We start from the raw sequence: 17,672 nt of genomic DNA, 5'->3' as shown, positions 1-17,672 counted from the left end.
GCCCCTTCATGACAGTTGAAGAAAGTTTGGTTTCTTGCAAATAAAATGTAAAAAATAAGGTGGAGTGTACAGTTCTTTACAAAGGTTTTCTCTTTTGTTTTCCAAATAAAATCATTATATCAACATAACATGGCTGTAAGTGAAACCTTAATTAAAAAATAGCTCTGAGTATATAGTTGAATTATATCATAATGGTACTTGCACAACAAAACATGCACAGAAATGTTGCCGTACACGTAAGAGGAACCTTTCCCATATTTGGGAGTGTCACAAGAGGCAGGGTTGTAAATGAAACTGAAACTGAAATAAAATGCCATATGAGCTCAGCAGTGAAGAGTGCAGCTCAGGATGTGGTGACATATTTTTAAAAAGACTTGTCAGAAGCGCAGAGGTTCCAGTATAATACATTAATATCAGCAATCACTGTTCTCTGGAATCAGGAGAGAGACAAACCCTCACCAGGACAGCACAGACTCTGGGGGAGGGACTGAAAAACCAGGAGTCTGACTTGGTAAGTTGCATTTCTAAGCAAACTGTGTCATAAGTACCAGAATAGAGCGGCAGTCTCAGCCTAATGCTAACTAAGTGGCTGGGTTGCACAGTGTTGGCATGTCTGACAGGTTATTATTAGCAAAGTCAAGCAGACAATCTCTGACATAGGAACAAAGTTCATCTGAAGTTAAGTCTCACTTACAAAATATGTTTAAATAAAGACTTGTTTGTGTGAGAGAAAGCTGAGAGGATCACAAAAAAAACAAAACTTTGCAGAGTGAATGTCACAGTTTTGATCTACTTGATGAACAATGTTTACTTCCAGATATTTTACAGAAACAGAAAGGGACTCCAGTATTTAACAAAAGGTGAGTTAGCAGTAATGTGTTGAAAATCATTGGTTATATGTACTAAAAGTGCACCTGGTGATTGTACACTGCGCTTAACTTTTTCCCACATTTTGATAAGTTCCTACCTTATTTCAAAAAATATTACATTATACTTGCTTCAAACTTCTACCCTCAAAGGGATCATAATGATAAATGAAAAAAATATTTTTACAAATTTGTTTTTAAAAAATTACACGTACATCTCCTCAGAGCTCGAGGTTTTTGTGAACGGCCTTTAAAACGAGCACCGCTACGTTTAATGTCTGTCTGCTCGCAGCTAAATACCCCAGTTAAAAGCACAGAGAGAGTAGTTGTGGTTCATGTTATTTCGCTGAATTACAACAACACAATCCAGCCCGAAAATACTGCTTACGACCAGAGATTTCACATATTTTGATGTTGCAGTTACGGTGCAGAGGTGCAAGTCGATGACGTAACCCCTACTGTCCCAATTCTCCAATTTTGCACGCTTATAACCTGCACACTTCAACCCCTACATGCACTTGTACAAAGTACACACTTCATAGAGGGGCGTAGGGTGTAGTGTGGGAATTGGGACAGGGCCATACACTACACGAGAGCGCATGCGCGCTTACCTCCAAAACAGAACGGTTGCCAAGGAGATCAACGTGTTCGATTTAATGGACTGGGAGATTTTACACAGGTGGTGCACAGCCATAAAACCGCTGCTTGCATTAAGACAGAATGAACAATAAATCACTTACCATCAGAATTTTAAATAAAAACTGCAAAAACAACTGAACTGTCAAATTTTTAATTTAAATGGAATCAAAACTTGACCACAATGCAGAGAACAATAACTTATTTGTTCAAAAGAAAAGACGGAAACTGAAGATGAAAAGTTATGCATCAGAAAATGGTTTATTATTGTTTCATACATGGAAGTTCTTTAACAATTGAAATGTATAAATACACAGATTCTACATGGTCAATTGATTCTAATGTCTGCCTTATACAGACACCCTACAGTAAAGTAAAATATTGATACATTTTATTTAGTTTGAGTTTGGACTTTGCTGAGAGAGAGAGAGATCTCAAGGGGGCCACAGATGAGCGTAAAAATTAACACACACACACATTTTATATATATATATATATATATATATACATACAGTACAGACCAAAAGTTTGGACACACCTTCTCATTCAAAGAGTTTTCTTTATTTTCATGACTATGAATATTGTAGCTTCACACTGAAGGCATCAAAACTATGAATTAACACATGTGGAATTATATACTGGACAAAAAAGTGTGAAACAACTGAAAATATGTCTTATATTCTAGGTTCTTCAAAGTAGCCACCTTTTGCTTTGATTAAAACTCCGCACACTCTTGGCATTCTGTTGATGAACTTCAAGAGGTAGTCACCTGAAATGGTTTTCCAACAGTCTTGATTGAGTTCCCAGAGATGCTTAGCACTTATTGGCCCTTTTGCCTTCACTCTGTGGTCCAGCTCACCCCAAACCATCTCGATTGGGTTCAGGTCCAGTGACTGTGGAGGCCAGGTCATCTGGCGCAGCACCCCATCACTCTCCTTCTTGGTCAAATAGCCCTTACACAGCCTGGAGGTGTGTTTGGGGTCATTGTCCTGTTGAAAAATAAATGATGGTCCAACTAAACGCAAACCGGATGGAATAGCATGCTGCTGCAAGATGCTGTGGTAGCCATGCTGGTTCAGTATGCCTTCAATTTTGAATAAATCCCCACAGTGTCACCAGCAAAGCACCACCACACCATCACACCTCCTCCTCCATGCTTCACGGTGGGAACCAGGCATGTAGAGTCCATCCGTTCACCTCTTCTGCGCCGCACAAAGACACAGTGGTTGGAACCAAAGATCTCAAACTTGGACTCATCAGACCAAAGCACAGATTTCCACTGGTCTAATGTCCATTCCTTGTGTTCTTTACCTCTTGAAGCTCATCAACAGAATGCCAAGAGTGTGCGGAGCAGTAATCAAAGCAAAAGGTGGCTACTTTGAAGAACCTTTTTTGTTCAGTATATAATTCCACATGTGTTAATTCATAGTTTTGATGCCTTCATTGTGTAGCTACAATATTCATAGTCATGAAAATAAAGACAACTCTTTGAATGAGGTGTGTCCAAACGTTTGGTCTGTACTATATAAATATATATATATATATATATATATATATATATATATATATACATGTATATACACGTGCATGCATATATGCCCCCAGTACCTGCCCAGCCCTCCCTCTAGCTCCGCTGCTAAGTACCAGCAAGAATTCAAAACTACTTTCACCCCTGGATAGGAGAAATATCCAAAGGTCAAAAGTCTCTGGAAAGACCTAAAAGGGCTGTCTATAGATGCTGCCCATCCAACCTGACTGAGATTTGGCCAGGCTTGTAGAGCTATGCCCAAGAAGACTTTGGCTGCCCTTGTTGGAAAAGACACTTAAAGAAAAAATTGTGCGAAGAATGCAAGCACTTATTTACATGTAATTATATTGCTTATATATTTGCCAAAAAAATAAATCAATCAATCAAATAAACTTTTTTGACATTATGGGACAACATGTTTAAATCTTTGCGTGAAAATAACTTTAATTCATTTAGAATAAGACCGTTATTAACAAAATGTAGAAAAAAAGAAAAGATGCAAATACTTTCTTTGAACACTATGACAGTTATGTCCAAAATTATTTATGCACTTGTCAGATTTCAGTTTAAGATAATCTTTTTTATTTTACCAACATGTTTCTAATGATTGTGAATAATATTAATGCTTTAATTTTATTAACCCAGCAAGAGTCCCGACTTTTATCTCATAGAAAATCAGTGCAGGAAGCTAAAGATTACGGTGATGGCAAGGAGCCCTTTTAACGTCAAAGATTTGCAGCTCATCACCAAAGATAAATCATTAAAACACCAATGAAAACATGCAAAATGCTGGTCTTTAATAATAGGAAGGGTTTGCTTTAATAAGGATTTTATCCTGATTATTATTTGTTTTTAACATGCTTTTTTATTAAAATGTAAATAAACATAAATTTTTCTTTTCACAGTAGATACTCCTTTATCATTGTTATCATTATCTTTTGAGAGATGCCTCTCAAAAGATTTCTGATCTCCTATCAGAAACAAATCTTTTGGATGCATGAAAATAATTTTAAGCTAAACCTGCCCAGGATATGAATGGTTTTATACCTTGAAACAGATGATTAAAAATGTTTTGGTTTTGTTTCCTTTCTAGAGCGACCCCCATCAAAGGGAGGAGCAGTTCAAACTAGTGATTAACGATTTCACTAAAATGAAACGTCTGCTTCAACCAAGAAAGACAGATGCGGTCATCCTGAGAGGCCACGAGGAGGGGCGAATAAGACCTAGTAAACCTGATGGACTGAGTACAATAGAATTAGAGAGGAGAGTTAAGCTCCCTCAGGATTTAATAACCTTTATTAGATCCAGCAATGCCATTTGTAAATACCAGAGACTCTTTCAGCAGCGCTTCAGCGCTCCTGTATTCATAGAGGTTGGGTTGGACTTGACCCTGTTTAGTATGTACTCTCATGACCTGGATGAGGCTCAGGCAGCAGTGGTGGAGGATCTCAGTGTGGAGATTGAGAAGCTCCAAGGTGCTGTCGCTGTATCTCCAGATACAGACAGAATAAAAGAAACCCTCATAATCGCAAAGAAAGATTTAAACCGTTATGAGCTTATGGTGAACTTCAGTTTCATCCCCGTGCAAGGTGCAACCCCAGTGGCCAAAGTACGCCTGGTGGGCTACACTGAATATGTGAAGAAGCTCAGAGATGTTCTTCAGGATTACCTGTTGAATCAGGTTACTACTAAAGAAGTTATGAGCCTGCAACATCCTGAAATGGTTGATTGCTTTGACAAAATCCTAGAACTTCTTAGGATTAAGCAAACAAAAGTTACTTTGAAAGCTTCCCTTCTTCCAAACCCGTGTGTAGCTATCACTGGTCCACGTTGCCATGTTCAGGAGGCCCACAAGGCTCTTAGGTCTGGTCTAGCCAGTCTGACACTAGAAAAGTTGATTTTAGATGGTCCTGGAGCTCTGAGCTACTTCCAGGCAGATGGTAAAATGAGCAAGGAGCTGGTTGAGAGCTCCTGTCAGGTTCTTATCAAGGAACGACAAGGTAAGCACCATCAACATTAGTACGAAGAGTCTTCTTTTAGATTCATCTGGCTGTATCTAACCATTCATGCTTGACTTAATTTGCAGTGTCAGTTCCAAGACGTCTTTATTCAGCCGTAAGCCTCCTTCTTACCACTACCACCAGTCACAAGTCCTCCTTCCTGTTTGTGGGTCTCCAAAGAAAAAATGTTGATGAGGCCATAACAAAGATTAGGGATCTGTACCAAGCTCACAGCTCCACAAAGACCTTCACTCATCACGATCTGGCAGACCTCACACAGGACGACAGGAAGAGTTTAATGAACCTAGTTGAAACTCAGGGTCTGTATGTACAGGAAGATCCCTACAGCCAGGGTGGATTGACGGTGAGCGGGTTGAAAGCTGGAGTCAACCAGGTGGAGCAGATGCTCCGAACAGTCACACCTCTTAGGAGAGAAATGAGAGTCAAAGACGAGGAAACTCTGTACCCTAATGTAGCTTGGTGTATCCTGGGACAAAACGACAGCTGGGAGAGGGTCCCAAAAGCAGCCAATTATAATCTGGAAAATCAAAATATCACAAAAGGCATAGTGGATGCACAGGGGCTTACATGGAGTGTGAATCTACTACAGATGGAAGCCAAAAGAAATTTAAGTAGACAGACTGCCAAGCTGAAACGGCTTGAGAATTTGCCAGGTAAGGGAAGAAAAGTTTCAATATAATTTGTGTTGGTTTGAGTGTTGGCTTAATTAAGGTTTTCCATTAGGTTTAATCCCAAACCTTGTTGGAAACTAGAAGAGGCCGTATTTGTCTTTTACCTTGTAGACTGGCTCTGTTACCTCAGTCTAACTGTTGCGTTGCAGTGCAGTATGAAGATATGCAGTACGCTCCAGCATTGTTCCTTTGGCTTTCTATGAATTAAATATTGTAGCATAGGATTTCTGGGGCAGGTCAGGCTGAATCTTTTGGACATGCTGAAAAAACATGCAGCAGGAGCATCACATTAAATCATGCCATTCGTACCACTGTATAAGCACCATGCCTCCCAAGGTTAGAGCTACATGAATGTTACCCAAATGTTGCAGGAATAATCCGATAATACCTTTTCTTGATTTTATGCTGAGCAATGCAGATCCTCACCCTGGCATGCCGAATGCTTGGAGTTGCTCACATGGAAGGAGCACATGGCAGGAGTTGAGCCAATTTCCTGAACAATTCAGCTAACAATTATTAGACCACTATGGGGTCTTTGTAGACTGTGGATAAAGCAATAAACTCATCACAGGAGGAGCAGGTCATCATTAGACATGAAAATACAAAAAAAAAAAAAACAGACAGTAAAAAAGTCAAAGAGTCCTGACAGAGTAGCAGACAGTAAATGTTGCATCCTTCATCCCAATGGATCAGAATGTTGATGGCGATGCTTCATAAAATTAGCTTAATATCTTAACATTTACACTTAAGCAAAACGTCTTTTTACATACTCTGAGACACAAAGCAAGATAAGAAAGTGGTAGCAGCATATGCAAAGTCATAAAGTGGCACAAAGTGCTTTTGTCTGTTAGCCAGTTGCCATAAGCTCTACATTTTTATATCACTCTCATCTGACATGGATTGCTGTCCTGCTGATATACAGTACTGTGCAAAAGGTTTAGGCAGGTGTAAAAAAATGCTATAAACAAAGAATGCTTTCAAAAATGGAAATGTTAATTATTTATTTTCATCAATCAACAAAATGAGTTCAATGAACAAAAGAGAAATCTAAATCAAATCAATATTTGGTGTGACCACCCTTTGCCTTCAAAACAGCATAAGTTCTTCTAGGTCCACTTGCACACAGTTTTTGAAGGAACTCTGCTGGTAGGTTGTTCCAAACATCTTGGAGAACTAACCACAGATCTTCTGTAGATGTAAGTTTTCTCACATCCTTCTGTCTCTTCATGTAATCCCAGACACACTCACTGATGTTGAGATCAGGGCTCTGTGGGGGCCATACCATCACTTCCAGTAAGTCCTGTTCCTTTTTACGCTGAAGATAGTTCTTAATGACTTTGGCTGTATGTTTGGGTTCACTCACTTAGCATTTTGTAAATTGATAAAAATAAACAATCATTTATATTTTTGAAAGCATTCTCTGTTTACAGTGTTTTTCACACCTGCGTAAAACTTTTGCACAGTACTGTATGTACTTAGAAAGAAACAAACACATTTTAAAACGTACCCTTACTCTGAAATAAAATTTTAAAAGAACGTTAGCTGGACCGGAGATTTACAGATGTGAAGATTTGTTCAGCGGCATTTATTTGAAGCCACATGTAAACGGTTTATTACCCTCCAGCAGAGAGCGATAGCCAGTAAGAGCTGATTAGTCTTTAACACTCTTTGACTTACTGTTAGAAGTTCAAACAATAATTCAACTTTGCATATTTTCTTTTTCAAATAACCTTGCTAATATACCTGTTTCATTGCAGATATTTTGTCAAAACATGTTCAAAGGTAGAACTTCCTCTACATGGAATGCAGCCCTCATTGAAGAACCTTTACTGTTCTGTGTCTTACTGTTTCAACTAAAAATGTGAAATATTCTTTCAGATCGCTGGAGTTGTACAGTTACATTATTTGCTTTTAAGAAATAAGATATTGCAGAAAAACAAATCCTCAAAGTTTTATTTACTTTGCTATGATAAAAAGTAAGCATTTAAACTAAAATACCGTGCCTGATGTGTCAGTCAAAGGCCAAACATTTATTCATTTCACCAAATGTCTGCATAAATTTGGCTCATATGGGTCAGCTGTTAGATTTGACAATTGCATTTATCAAGTTTGCTAAAGATAATTTTTGCATGTGTTTCAGTCTTTAAATAAAGGGTGATTTTTAATTTCTTCTCATTTTAACTGTGGCACGGCTAGACTTTACTTTTCCACTGTACTGGGACAATATGTCTAAGAATGAAGATCTGAAAGAAGTGCTACTGGACCCTTCCTCTGCCGAGTACAGAACCGTCCAGCAGAAGTTCATCAGTACTGCCCAGAACAAAATCATTGTGAAGGTGGGGGGCTTTTTTCAGTTGGCTCCTTCATCTTGTCTTAAACAGTGTTATGCATTCATAACAATCGTATGACATATTGGTTCAAAACCCAAATAATGAATTGTATGACAGATCTCTTTATTGAACCAATTATATTTTCTTTTTCTACTTGCCAGATTGAACGCTTGCAGAATGTTCACCTGCGGCGTGCATATGAAATAGAGAAGAAACACATCTCTGAAAAGAACAAAAAAGATGGTGGAGCAGGTGAAAGTCTTCTGTACCACGGGACAAGCCAGGAAAACCTCGACTCCATCAAAACCAAAGGGTTCAACAGGAGCTTTTCTGGGAAACATGGTAATTACCATTTGTTTCAACTGTAACATTTCTTTAGTCATTAGGAATAAAATAGAAGGAAGTTGTTTTAACAGTATCCATTCATCTGTTGGAGATATATAGATAATATTACTGTTGATGCAAAAATCTGTTTTCTATAAAAATTTGTGTTAATTAGCTCTTTTGCAGGTGAACGCTGTGGTTATTTAGGATGTTTAAAGAAGTTGTAATACTTTTCTGTACTATAAAATATGAACATTTCATCCATTTTGTCTTTCACAGCGACTCTCTATGGTCACGGAACCTACTTTGCTGTAAATGCCAGCTACTCAGTGAGCTACTCAAATCCAGCAGCAGATGGTACCCAAACCATGTTCGTGGCCCGAGTCCTGACGGGCCGTTACACTCCTGGCCGCAGCGACATGAGGGTACCTCCGCCTCGCAACAGCCAGCAGCCCTATGACCGCTATGACAGCTTGGTGGATCGAATGGACAACCCCGCCATATTTATTGTGTTCCATGATAGCCAGGCTTACCCAGACTACCTCATTACCTTTCATTAAGTAAATGTGCTCAGGGTGTTGAACATTTGGCTAATTGACCAATTCCTGGCTTCACAGTCTTGGACATTCCTATGTTTTTACCCACCTTGGAGAGGTACCTTACATGCTTTGAAAAATGAAGATTTAAAGTAGTTAGGCCCGAGCAACGAAGGCAGTGCCAAGGCCAGAGATCATCCTGGTGATGAACATTTTTAACAGAGATTAAAGGCCTTATCTGAGGTTATTGTGGCTTAGTGGGAAGAGTAGTAGTCTTGCAATGTTGAAGTTGTGGGTTAAATTACAGCTTCCTTTTGCAACATGTCAATGTGCAATTGGGCACGCATGTAACCTTAAGTTGATTCCCGGTCAGTGAATAGTTTTATGAATGTGTGTGAAATTGGGTGAATGTGGATCTAGTGTAAAGTGCTCTGAATAGTCGGTATGACTGAAAAGGCGCTACATAAGTTCAGTCCATTTTCCATTTAAAAGGATGCTAATGCTTTGGTCTGGGCATATGAGGGAACGAAATAGCCACCAAACCAGGAAGACTGAACTGACTTAGCAGCTGAGTTTGCAGTCGTCTCCTAGTGATTAGTATGTTGTCATTAGTTGTAATTGTGATTATTATGTGAGATGAGGGTGTTTTAGGTGCTTAGCAAACACATTTGTTTTCTGTGGTATCTTTATGTTCTGAGCCTTCATTAATATTTTATTTAAGAAATTTTCAATTGACGGAGGCTAATGTAAAAAAAAAAAAACTGCTTCTTGTCTATTGGAACAGGGCTGGTAATCCTGAACTCTGTCCTTTATGACTGCAAATCTAGTAGGAAATGGCCTGAGATGATAGTTGTCTTTCATCTTTTATTTCAATAAGACTACATAAAACGATTATAAAACAGTTTATTTGATAACTTAGTCATCCCCCAGGGCAGTTAAGAGCACAGCACAGCTTTTTCTTTCTAATCAGCTCAGTGACAACTCACCCTTTGTTCCTTCCTATTTAAAATTCAATCAGAGAACAACAGAACTGGTTGCTTACATCCGGAAGTATACTTGCAGCATGTTCGCCAGTGTAACATAGATCTCTTTCCCATCTTTGAGCTAAAACCAGAATTGAGTCTGGAAGCTGCTTTGACATCAGGAGATGTAACAGATACTGACATGTTTGTATGTATTATAACTTTCTTTAATGTTTGGCAGTGCAACATTTTGAGATTTTTAGAACTAATTAAATAAACAACTAAACAAAAGCAATGTGTTTGTGGATGATATTTAAAAAAACTCAAAACCCTCTCATACATCACATTGCAAAGTAGGTTTTGTCGTCCCGCATTGCGTATAGTAGGAATGGTTGTTTTTTGTGATTAAAATATGCATTTTTGACATACCTATCTTTTTCCAAACTCGTCAACATTTTAGATATATGTTAACTTTATTTGTCTAGTTTCATTTATATTTTATTGAAAAAATATTTCTGGTAGAAAACAAGTCTTTAAATCTGTAGCCCAGTTTCACCCCTCCCAAACACCAGCCGGTGGAGCATATCCCAAAAGTTATTTTCTATTATTAACAACTAAAACTATGATTACAAATTATTAACTACTGGCCAAAGATGGCTTAGAGATGCTTTAGTGTAATCAGGGGTCATAATCTGTCATATTTAATTCAACTGACCCCAAAAGGCATCAGAACCATAACCATGGGTTTCAAACTGGCTCTTAAAAATAAACTGGATCAGCAGATGCCAGGTCCATAGAAAGAGAGTTCCAGAGCTTGGGACCCACTGAAGAAAATGCTCCTTTTGTTTTCATATTTGTATGGCGCACCATCAGCAGGCCCCGAACCACAGGACGTCAGGGCCCTGCTTCAAACCTCTACATGCAAAAGCCTCTACTACCCTCTGGTGGTGAGAGAAGAGCTCTCCAACTCAGTACAAGAATCTTAAAACGTCCCCAAAAATAAACCAGCAGCCAACATGTGGTTGTATCAGGAGTGAAACACGTGCGAACTTGGCTGATATTATTAGATGCTTGGCAGCAACAGACTTGCAAAACACTGCAAACATTGTTATACGGTTTTCTGAGATATTTAAAGTGCTTTGCAATAATCCAGACATGACAAGAAAAAAGCATGGATAATTATTTCATTATGAGAAGGACGGTATAAAATTGGGTTTGAATAGTTAAAAGGGCGAACTGACCTGGTGCTCAGTTAACAGCCTGCTCTGCAAAGGGCAATTTTGAGCAACAGCTGCATGATCTCCTATGGTAAACACATGAACACATGGGCTATTCCATCTACTAAGCTTGTTGAAAGTGAGGCTATAAAATCATTGCTTGGAAAATATATATATTCCAGCCACCCAAAGGGTGCTCCTGAGAGACAATATAGTGTTATGAGGTTTGGGTTATCATGGGAATGTTCAGTTCACCATTTTTCAGTTTAACTTATTCCTTTTCCTCTCTGTTCATTGGTGTAGGGGTGCTGGAGAGGCAGAGTTAGATAGAAACAACTCTGCACCATGAGTTAAAGGTCTGTTCTGTTTAGTGACTTCCTCTGTTTGTTCAAAAACAGGTTTCTGGCAGCTGTACCTTGAGCAGCAGCTGAAGTTCACACTACAGGTTCTTCTCAAAATATTAGCATATTGTGATAAAGTTCATTATTTACCATAATGTCATGATGAAAATTTAACATTCATATATTTTAGATTCATCGCACACTAACTGAAATATTTCAGGTCTTTTATTGTCTTAATACGGATGATTTTGGCATACAGCTCATGAAAACCCAAAATTCCTATCTCACAAAATTAGCATATCATTAAAAGGGTCTCTAAACGAGCTATGAACCTAATCATCTGAATCAACGAGTTAACTCTAAACACCTGCAAAAGATTCCTGAGGCCTTTAAAACTCCCAGCCCGGTTCATCACTCAAAACCCCAATCATGGGTAAGACTGCCGACCTGACTGCTGTCCAGAAGGCCACTATTGACACCCTCAAGCAAGAGGGTAAGACACAGAAAGAAATTTCTGAACGAATAGGCTGTTCCCAGAGTGCTGTATCAAGGCACCTCAGTGGGAAGTCTGTGGGAAGGAAAAAGTGTGGCAGAAAACGCTGCACAACGAGAAGAGGTGACCGGACCCTGAGGAAGATTGTGGAGAAGGGCCGATTCCAGACCTTGGGGGACTTGCGGAAGCAGTGGACTGAGTCTGGAGTAGAAACATCCAGAGCCACCGTGCACAGGCGTGTGCAGGAAATGGGCTACAGGTGCCGCATTCCCCAGGTCAAGCCACTTTTGAACCAGAAACAGAGGCAGAAGCGCCTGACCTGGGCTACAGAGAAGCAGCACTGGACTGTTGCTCAGTGGTCCAAAGTACTTTTTTTGGATGAAAGCAAATTCTGCATGTCATTCAGAAATCAAAGTGCCAGAGTCTGGAGGAAGACTGGGGAGAAGGAAATGCCAAAATGCCAGAAGTCCAGTGTCAAGTACCCACAGTCAGTGATGGTCTGGGGTGCCGTGTCAGCTGCTGGTGTTGGTCCACTGTGTTTTATCAAGGGCAGGGTCAATGCAGCTAGCTATCAGGAGATTTTGGAGCACTTCATGCTTCCATCTGCTGAAAAGCTTTATGGAGATGAAGATTTCATTTTTCAGCACGACCTGGCACCTGCTCACAGTGCCAAAACCACTGGTAAATGGTTTACTGACCATGGTATCACTGTGCTCAGTTGGCCTGCCAACTCTCCTGACCTGAACCCCATAGAGAATCTGTGGGATATTGTGAAGAGAACGTTGAGAGACTCAAGACCCAACACTCTGGATGAGCTAAAGGCCGCTATCGAAGCATCCTGGGCCTCCATAAGACCTCAGCAGTGCCACAGGCTGATTGCCTCCATGCCACGCCGCATTGAAGCAGTCATTTCTGCAAAAGGATTCCCGACCAAGTATTGAGTGCATAACTGTACATGATTATTTGAAGGTTGACGTTTTTTGTATTTTTTAATACACTTTTCTTTTATTGGTCGGATGAAATATGCTAATTTTGTGAGATAGGAATTTTGGGTTTTCATGAGCTGTATGCCAAAATCATCCGTATTAAGACAATAAAAGACCCGAAATATTTCAGTTAGTGTGCAATGAATCTAAAATATATGAATGTTCAATTTTCATCTTGACATTATGGAAAATAATGAACTTTATCACAATATGCTAATTTTTTGAGAAGGACCTGTAAATTAAGTATACTGCTTACTCTTACAGGGCTGTTGAAAAGTTTTCACTTGCTCTTATAACCTGACTTGTTGCCAGCAGGGTGAAATAAAAAATAGAATAGGTGATTTCCTTCCAGAGCAGTTAAATTGGACTGGGGTGCAGTTACAGCTTTGATTAGACAGGACTTGACTGCAACACGAAACCACTTAATCCCACTTACTTCCACTTCATAACCAATCCCATTTGAAGTTAGCCCTCTTCCAGAAATCCCGACAGCAGCAGACTTTACCCAAGAAGAAACCGCCTACGCTTGAAACCAAGATCACTGCTTGTCATCATACATTATTATTACATATCTATTACTTGAGTTTGTTTTAGATATGTATGATCAAGAGTCAAAATGACAGGTAGAACAAACCTGCACAGGAGTCAAAGATGTGTGTATTTAAAAACAATATTTAAATTGGGGACAAGAACAAATATCAATCAGTCATTTTCTACCGCTTATTCCATAGTGGGTCGCGGGGTAGCCGGTGCCTATCTCCAGCAGTCTACGGACGAGAAGCAGAGTTGAGAGGTTCAATTACAAACCTCAGGTGAGGAATAAATCTCCACCCTATGTTAAGGTCCTACCTCAGTAACCAGTTCCTGACCCTGAGCCCATGCTGGTGGGACGTACCCGTCTCACTTTAGAAGAGAGACAGAGACGCAGATTATCCAAACAGTGCTTTTACTGTGGCTCTTCAGATCATTTGGTAGCTACTTGTCCTGTTTGCCCCGGGCCACCAAAAGACAGTGTCCATCAACTTTGAAGGGGGTGTTGGAGGACCAAGCACAGATTAGTAAAACCCCCAGATTCAGTCTACCTGCTACTATCATAGTGAATCAGCAGACCATGACTTTATCTGCTTTGATTGATTCTGGCTGCGAACAGAATTTAAGAGATGCAGAACTGGTAAACCAGGCAGGTATTGAGGTGGAAACACTTGCTCTTATTGGTAACAATAAGATAAAGCAAAACAAAGGGTTTTGAGGGTGGTTTTTGCAATTTCTACACCTTATAAAGGAGAAAGCCAGACGGTAGATGTGCCGCTGAACAGGTAAAAAAATGGGTTCCAAAACCTCAAAAGCATCAGAGGTGGGTCCTTCTCCAGACTCTGTGATTTATAAAATAATGAAGAAAAAGGTGAGGATGATTGTGTTAAATGTGCTTTAATTTGGGAAGATAAGACAAGTTTTTTTTCCTGCAGGGAGTTTCGTTTGTCTTAAATACAGCAATCAGTCGGAAAAGAAGGTAAAAGTGAAAAGGGACATTAGAGATGGGAAAAGAAAGTTGTTTTAGAAAGGAGTATAGTTCATGTTGTGGAAGGAAGAATGTGGAAGACACAGAAAGTAGAATTCAAATGAATGACAGGCATGCGGACAACTAACTGACTGACTGATAATATTTCTGTGTGCAAAATCTGAACCTATACTAAACTTTTTCTTCTGTCTCTCACACACACAGACACACACACACACACACACACACACACACACACACACACACACACATATATATATATATATGGGATTTGAGTGCAACATCTGCGTTTTTGAGTCTGGACTTTAGAAACCTGCCCTTCCCATGGCTACTCCACCAGAGACGCTTCTTCAGCCTGAAAGAGAGAGGGTCTGCCTGCCTGCTTGCTGCAAATGACAGTGTGGCCCAAACCCACTGAGATGGACAACGATCCATGCTGTTTCCCAGAGCCAGAAGAGCGATACACTGGATTTATATTGAAAGCACATCTTATTTTATTCAAAGGCATTCAGCGTTTGAATGACTCTGTCACCAAGCAAGTCAGTTGAACAGAGCCCCGATCAACATTTACACACAGTATTTATACCAGAACATGACAATGTTATCTCAACTGCAAAGAGTCCATGTTCATGACCCCAACCCTTCGTCAGTTCAACAGTGACAAGGTTATCTAGGAACAGACCTAACTGCCCTTCCTGACATTGTCCTAAAGATGGGTCTGAACCCTTAAACTTCTGACAGCTTCTTCCTCTAACACAGATGTTCTGAGGAGTAAGATAAAAAAGGTTATACACTGTGAAATGCTTACTGCAAGAATTTCCATTACACTCCCTTCTTCTGATTACAAGATAATCACAACTAAAGGAAAATTCTTAAAAACCATCACCCCTCTCAGCTAACAGATAATCCAAAGCCATTCTAGTTTGCAAACTCATAGTTCTTATAGCCTGCTGCTCCGTAGTTAGAACAGTGAAACCTTCCTCAGATAAAGCAGTAAGATTTTCTAACTCAACTGACAACTCATTAATCCTATGGGCGGCGTTAGCAGCACCATAACTAGGAAAAATTGTACCCAAAATCCCTTTCCAATGTGGGATCCTAGCTCTCCTTTGCCATTTGAGCATTGTCTTCCTCTCTAATAATGGGCTGATTGAATCATAAGTTGTGACTGTAGGTAGTAAATGAGCTAGATAACATACTCCAGACCAATTAGCAGGCAGATACAGATATGATCTGTTTCCACACATCCAAACCATGTTCTTAGGACACGAGAACCCATCTCTACTAGGAAAAGTAACAAGAACCCTGGTTAATTTACCTGCCATGCCATACAATTGACTTCCATCCGGTAAGGCTGTAAGATTAAGAGTTAACACAAAAGGATCTGGAGCCCAAGATTCTGAAATAGTATAAGGATCAGTTCTGACAGGACAAGGTCTAGATGTATTAATGTGGGTCAAGGCACATGAAACTGGTATAATAGTTTTACAACCCTCCGTCTTTCTAAGGAAATAAGGTGTGCTTTCCTCCTGAGCAATACAAATATCTGGATCTTTAATCGGATTTCTATTACCCCGAAATCTATAAAGAGTTCCTGTAGAAGCACACGTTAAATTAGTCTCACTAGAAAATTTACTAACATTTCTGCTTTTTCTTACAGTATAATTCCTCACAGTTTTGATGCATCAGTTGCCACCAAACATTATCAGCATGATCATAGTAGTCAGATAAGTGATGAATCTCTCTTCGAATCCGCTGATGAGTATTATTAGTCAGATTAACCACACATTGTCTTTGCTGTACCTTTCCCAAAATGAACACAAGAGTTATAAAAAATACTTGCAATACCAATCATTAGCATCAGAACAGACCATCTTCCATATAGCTGCATCGTGACCTTGAAGTGGAATGTCCTTTCTTCTGGTACTGAAAGCAAACAGTTTTTCCCAAAGAAAACAAATTATAAACACAACTTAAAAAACAAAAAATCCTGCTGTCTCTCCTGAGTGGCTTCAAGCTGCCCTGTTACCAGTCTGATACAGGTGGGCGGTCGTAGGAAGCTCCTCTAGAAATATATTTAGAAACAGGAACTCTAACCTGCTAGAAGTTAGGCTTCCATAGTCCAACTAAACAACGGTGGAAATGAACACATTCAAATTTGTAATAATACCATAATGATAAATATCAAGCAATAAACATAAAAGTTAGATAAAAGCATCCGAGATATCCTCCTCAGAGTCAGTCTTGCTGTCAAAGTGGGAGGAAAGAATCTCTCACTGTGGTGTGTGTGCAGTGAGGCAAATGACCTTATGATTTCTAACTTTCAGGCAATGCGACGGCCTTAAGTAGATTCTGAAATAACGTGGCACTGCCCAAGGGATTATTGTGCCCTTGTAAGAACAGTGTTCTTCAACCACCTCTTCAATCACTCGCCAGTGATCAGCTTACAGTTCTTTGTCTTGTGGTGGTCCGCTGTCCTCACACCTTTCAAGCCGTGGATGATCCAGTTGAAAGATGACTTGTCCTGGAAGCCAGTTGAAGCTGGAGGAGCTAGAGCTTTCCTGCAGCTTTCCTGGGTGTCTAGTAGGATCTGATATGGGCCATTCCAGCGCCTGGACTTCCTGTGTTTTCTCCTAGATTCTCTGACCAGAATCCAGTCGCCAGGAATAAAGGACTGGAGGGTGGAAGTGGCGTTTCTGGTAATGCAGCCTTCACCATCTGTGAAACTTGAGAAAACACAGTGGACAGGTTTTGACAGTAAAACAACATCCTATCTTCACACAAAGATGTGGAAGAAAATGTTCTTGGCAATATCCCCATGTCCAAATTAGGAGACCTGCCACACAGCACTTCAAAAGGACTGAGATTTGCCTGTGTCCTTTGTCTCAATCTCATATAAGTGAGAACAGGGCCTTCACAACACTTGGCTAATTTTCAATTCAAAGTCCCATTCTCAAACCTAAGTGCTTAACTACATGAACTTCATCAAAACATCCAACAAAATCAAAAGAATTGATCTTCTGACTTCACCTGATATACTAGCAATGACCATCAGCTAAATATTCTGAATATCAAAAATGTGACATGATGTTTGTGGAAGGTCTGATTACAGGTCAATATTTCATAGTTTCAGAAAACCCAAAAATAATTTCAAAAATGGTCTAATCTGTGGAGATGTAAAATTTCACAAAATAATCAACACCATAATTTCAGAGAGGTTATCATAATGTGGTCTTAGGGAG

The 17,672-nt window shown here is 39.7% G+C and overlaps 1 protein-coding gene across 2 annotated transcripts; it reads left to right on the top strand.

The window, feature by feature from the left end:
* Positions 1 to 364: 364 nt before the first annotated feature.
* On the top strand, positions 365 to 10,165 carry LOC124880289 (protein mono-ADP-ribosyltransferase PARP14-like). Of its 2 annotated transcripts, XM_047385331.1 has the most exons (7): positions 365 to 511; positions 818 to 860; positions 4,124 to 5,030; positions 5,117 to 5,704; positions 7,919 to 8,058; positions 8,214 to 8,394; positions 8,656 to 10,165. In XM_047385331.1, exons 3-7 carry the CDS (start codon positions 4,181 to 4,183, stop codon positions 8,934 to 8,936), a joined length of 2,040 nt encoding a protein of 679 aa, XP_047241287.1. In that variant the 5' UTR covers positions 365 to 511; positions 818 to 860; positions 4,124 to 4,180; the 3' UTR covers positions 8,937 to 10,165. The 2 variants fall into 2 exon arrangements, with proteins under 2 accessions (XP_047241287.1, XP_047241286.1); XM_047385330.1 differs by lacking the exon at positions 818 to 860.
* The last annotated feature ends 7,507 nt before the right edge of the window (positions 10,166 to 17,672 follow it).

This window comes from Girardinichthys multiradiatus, chromosome 14 (genome assembly GCF_021462225.1).
Source record: "Girardinichthys multiradiatus isolate DD_20200921_A chromosome 14, DD_fGirMul_XY1, whole genome shotgun sequence".
Taxonomy (NCBI): domain Eukaryota; kingdom Metazoa; phylum Chordata; class Actinopteri; order Cyprinodontiformes; family Goodeidae; genus Girardinichthys; species Girardinichthys multiradiatus.
Note: the sequence above shows the minus strand (reverse complement) of the source record. Positions and strands in the feature narration are given on the sequence as shown.